General features: G+C 68.1%; 1 protein-coding gene across 1 annotated transcript in view; it reads left to right on the forward strand.

Moving 5' to 3' along the window:
- Window positions 1-3,148, forward strand: part of LOC112956756 (filamin-A-like) — a gene marked incomplete at its 5' end in the record, with an annotated part of 26,194 nt that overhangs the window by 14,093 nt on the left and 8,953 nt on the right. Inside the window, 4 exons of the mRNA XM_026050235.1 lie at window positions 4-136; window positions 623-799; window positions 1,936-2,154; window positions 2,469-2,684. Of these exons, the coding sequence (XP_025906020.1) occupies window positions 4-136; window positions 623-799; window positions 1,936-2,154; window positions 2,469-2,684 (745 nt within the window). The remainder of the gene's footprint in view (window positions 1-3; window positions 137-622; window positions 800-1,935; window positions 2,155-2,468; window positions 2,685-3,148) is intronic.

The raw sequence follows: 3,148 nt of genomic DNA on the forward strand, positions 1-3,148 counted from the left end.
CAGGAGTCCGGCCTCAAGCCGCACCAGCCGGCCTCGTTCGCCGTGAGCCTCAACGGGGCGCGCGGCTCGCTCGACGCCAAGGTGCACAGCCCCTCGGGCGCGCTGGAGGAGTGCCACGTGAGCGAGGTCACCGACGGTGAGCGCGGCGCGATCCTGCTCGGTTTCGGGGGGGATCCTGCTCGCTTTTTGGGGGTGGTCTGCCGTTCCTGAGGGTATCCTGCCCGTTCCGGGGGTGTTCTCCAGGTTTTGGGGGGGGGTATACTGCCAGTTTTGTGGCACTGTGCCTTTTCTTGGGGGTGTCCTGCTGGTTCTGGGGGTCCCTGCCGTTTTAGGGGGTGTCCTGTCATTTTAGGGGGTTCCTGCCATTTTAGGGGTGTCCTGCCATTTTGGGGGGTTCACAGTGGTCTGTCCCCCCACACAGTGGTCTGTCCCACTAAGCCTCCCCACAAACAGACAAGTTTGTGGTGCGGTTCATCCCGGTTCCTGCCGGGTCTGGGGGTTCCTGACGGTTCTGGGGGGTTCCGGCCGTTTTTGGAGGTCCCTGCCGTTTTTGGGGGTCCCTGCCATTTTGGGGGTTCACAGTGGTCCGTCCCCCCCACTCACACCCCCTCCTCCCACGCAGACAAGTTTGCGGTGCGGTTCATCCCGCGCGAGAACGGCGTCTACTCCATCGACGTCAAGTTCGAGGGCTCCCACATCCCCGGCAGCCCCTTCAAGGTGCGCGTCGGGGAGCCCGGCCAGGCCGGCGACCCCGGCCTCGTCTCCGCCTACGGGCCCGGCCTCGAGGGCGGCACCACCGGTACGTGCCCTGTGGGGCCCATAGGCTCTGGTGGGGGAGGAACTATAGGCCCCTGTGATGGGTGGGCCCCTATACATCCCCACGGTGGGTCTGCCCCATAGGCCCCCGTGGTGGGTCGCTCCCTATAGGTCCCTGTTAGGCTCTTGGATGGGGATACCTGGGTGTCTCCCCACAGGGCTGCCCCACGGCACTATGTCTCCCTGTGGGGTCACCCCACGGTTCCGTGTCACCCTGTGGGGCTGCCCCACAGCGCTGTGTCGCCCTGTGGGGTCACCCCACAGCACCACGTCACCCCATGAGGCTGCCCCACAGCGCTGTGTCGCCCTGTGGGGCCGCCCCAAGGCTCTGTGTCGCCCCGTGGGGCTGCCCCACAGCGCTGTGTCACCCCGTGGGGCTGCCCCACAGCGCTGTGTCGCCCCGTGGGGCCGCCCCAAGGCTCTGTGTCGCCCTGTGGGGCTGCCCCACAGCGCCGTGTCCCCCCGTGGGGCAGCCCCACAGCACCATGTCCCCCCGTGGGGCTGCCCCACAGCGCCGTGTCCCCTCGTGGGGCTGCCCCACAGCGCTGTGTCCCCCCGTGGGGCAGCCCCACAGCACCATGTCCCCCCGTGGGGCTGCCCCACGGCTCGGTGTCGCCCTGTGGGGCCGCCCCACGGCTCGGTGTCGCCCCGTGGGGCTGCCCCACAGCGCTGTGTCGCCCCGTGGGGCTGCCCCACAGCGCTGTGTCGCCCCGTGGGGCCGCCCCAAGGCTCTGTGTCGCCCTGTGGGGCTGCCCCACAGCGCCGTGTCCCCCCGTGGGGCAGCCCCACAGCACCATGTCCCCCCGTGGGGCTGCCCCACAGCGCCGTGTCCCCTCGTGGGGCTGCCCCACAGCGCTGTGTCCCCCCGTGGGGCAGCCCCACAGCACCATGTCCCCCCGTGGGGCTGCCCCACGGCTCGGTGTCGCCCTGTGGGGCCGCCCCACGGCTCGGTGTCGCCCCGTGGGGCTGCCCCACAGCGCTGTGTCGCCCCGTGAGGCTGCCCCACAGCGCTGTGTCCCCTCGTGGGGCTGCCCCACAGCGCTGTGTCCCCCCGTGGGGCTGCCCCACGGCTCGGTGTCGCCCTGTGGGGCCGCCCCACGGCTCGGTGTCGCCCCGCAGGCTCCCCGGCAGAGTTCGTGGTGAACACGGCCAAGGCGGGCCCCGGCGCGCTGGCCGTCACCATCGAGGGCCCCTCCAAGGTGAAGATGGAGTGCCACGAGTGCCCCGAGGGCTACCGCGTCACCTACACGCCCATGGCGCCCGGCAGCTACCTCATCTCCATCAAGTACGGCGGGCCCCACCACATCGTGGGCAGCCCCTTCAAGGCCAAGATCACCGGTGCGGACCCCGGGGGGCAACGTTGGGAGCAGGAGGGGGCAAGAGGCATATAGGGGGCTCTCGGGGGGACATTCGGAGGCAGGCAGAGTGTGGGGGACGTTTTGAGGTTCCTTTTGCACCAAGAGGGACGTGGGGAGGGACGTTCTGAGGCCGGAGGGATGTGGGGAGACCCTCTGAGGGACACGTGAGACGTCGGAGGACATCGGGGGCCGCTGTGGGCTCCAGGTGGAGGGTGGCCGGGACACCAAAGAGCACAAGGGACGCGGGGGCCCCCACGGGGCCGCCCCCCGCGCCATGCGCCCCCGTCCCCGCAGGCCCGCGCCTGGTGAGCAGCCACAGCCTGCGCGAGACGTCCTCGGTGCTGGTGGAGGCGTCGGGCCGGGCCGAGGCGGCCGCCCCCGCGCCCCCCACGGCCGCCGCCGCGCACAGGGCGCCCTCGGACGCCTCCAAGGTGCTGGCCAAGGGGCTGGGGCTCAGCAAGGCCTTCGTGGGCCAGAAGAATTCCTTCACGGTGGACTGCAGCAAGGCCGGTAGGTGCCGTGCTCGGTCTGGGGGAATCGGCGCCGCCGGGGGACGGCTCGGGCGGGGAAATAGGGGCGTTCGGGTCCCTGCGTGAGGGTGAATGCGCTGCCAGGGGACTCTCGGAGGGAAAACCTCCTTGGGGTCATTTTTGGAGGGAAAAGCTGTTGTTTGGGTCTCTTTGGGGTCTCTCTCTGAGGGAAAATGCGCTGCCATGGCGCTCTTGAGGGAAAGCCTCGTTTGGGTCCCGTTTTGGAGGGAAAAGGCCCTGCTGTGGGGCTTTTTTGAGGGAAAAAGTGTCATTTGGGTCTCTTTTTGAGGGAAAAGCCCCATTTTGGGCATCTTTGTGAGGGAATAATTGTCATTTGGATCTCTTTTTGATGGAAAAAGCCCTACTATTGCAATTCTTTGAGATAAAATGTCCTGCTATGACACTTTTTTCAGGGAAAAACTGTCATTTGGGTCTCCTTTTGAG

The sequence above is a fragment of the Nothoprocta perdicaria genome, unplaced genomic scaffold (assembly GCF_003342845.1).
Source record: "Nothoprocta perdicaria isolate Ctin4 unplaced genomic scaffold, notPer1 scaffold_661, whole genome shotgun sequence".
Taxonomy (NCBI): Eukaryota; Metazoa; Chordata; class Aves; order Tinamiformes; family Tinamidae; genus Nothoprocta; species Nothoprocta perdicaria.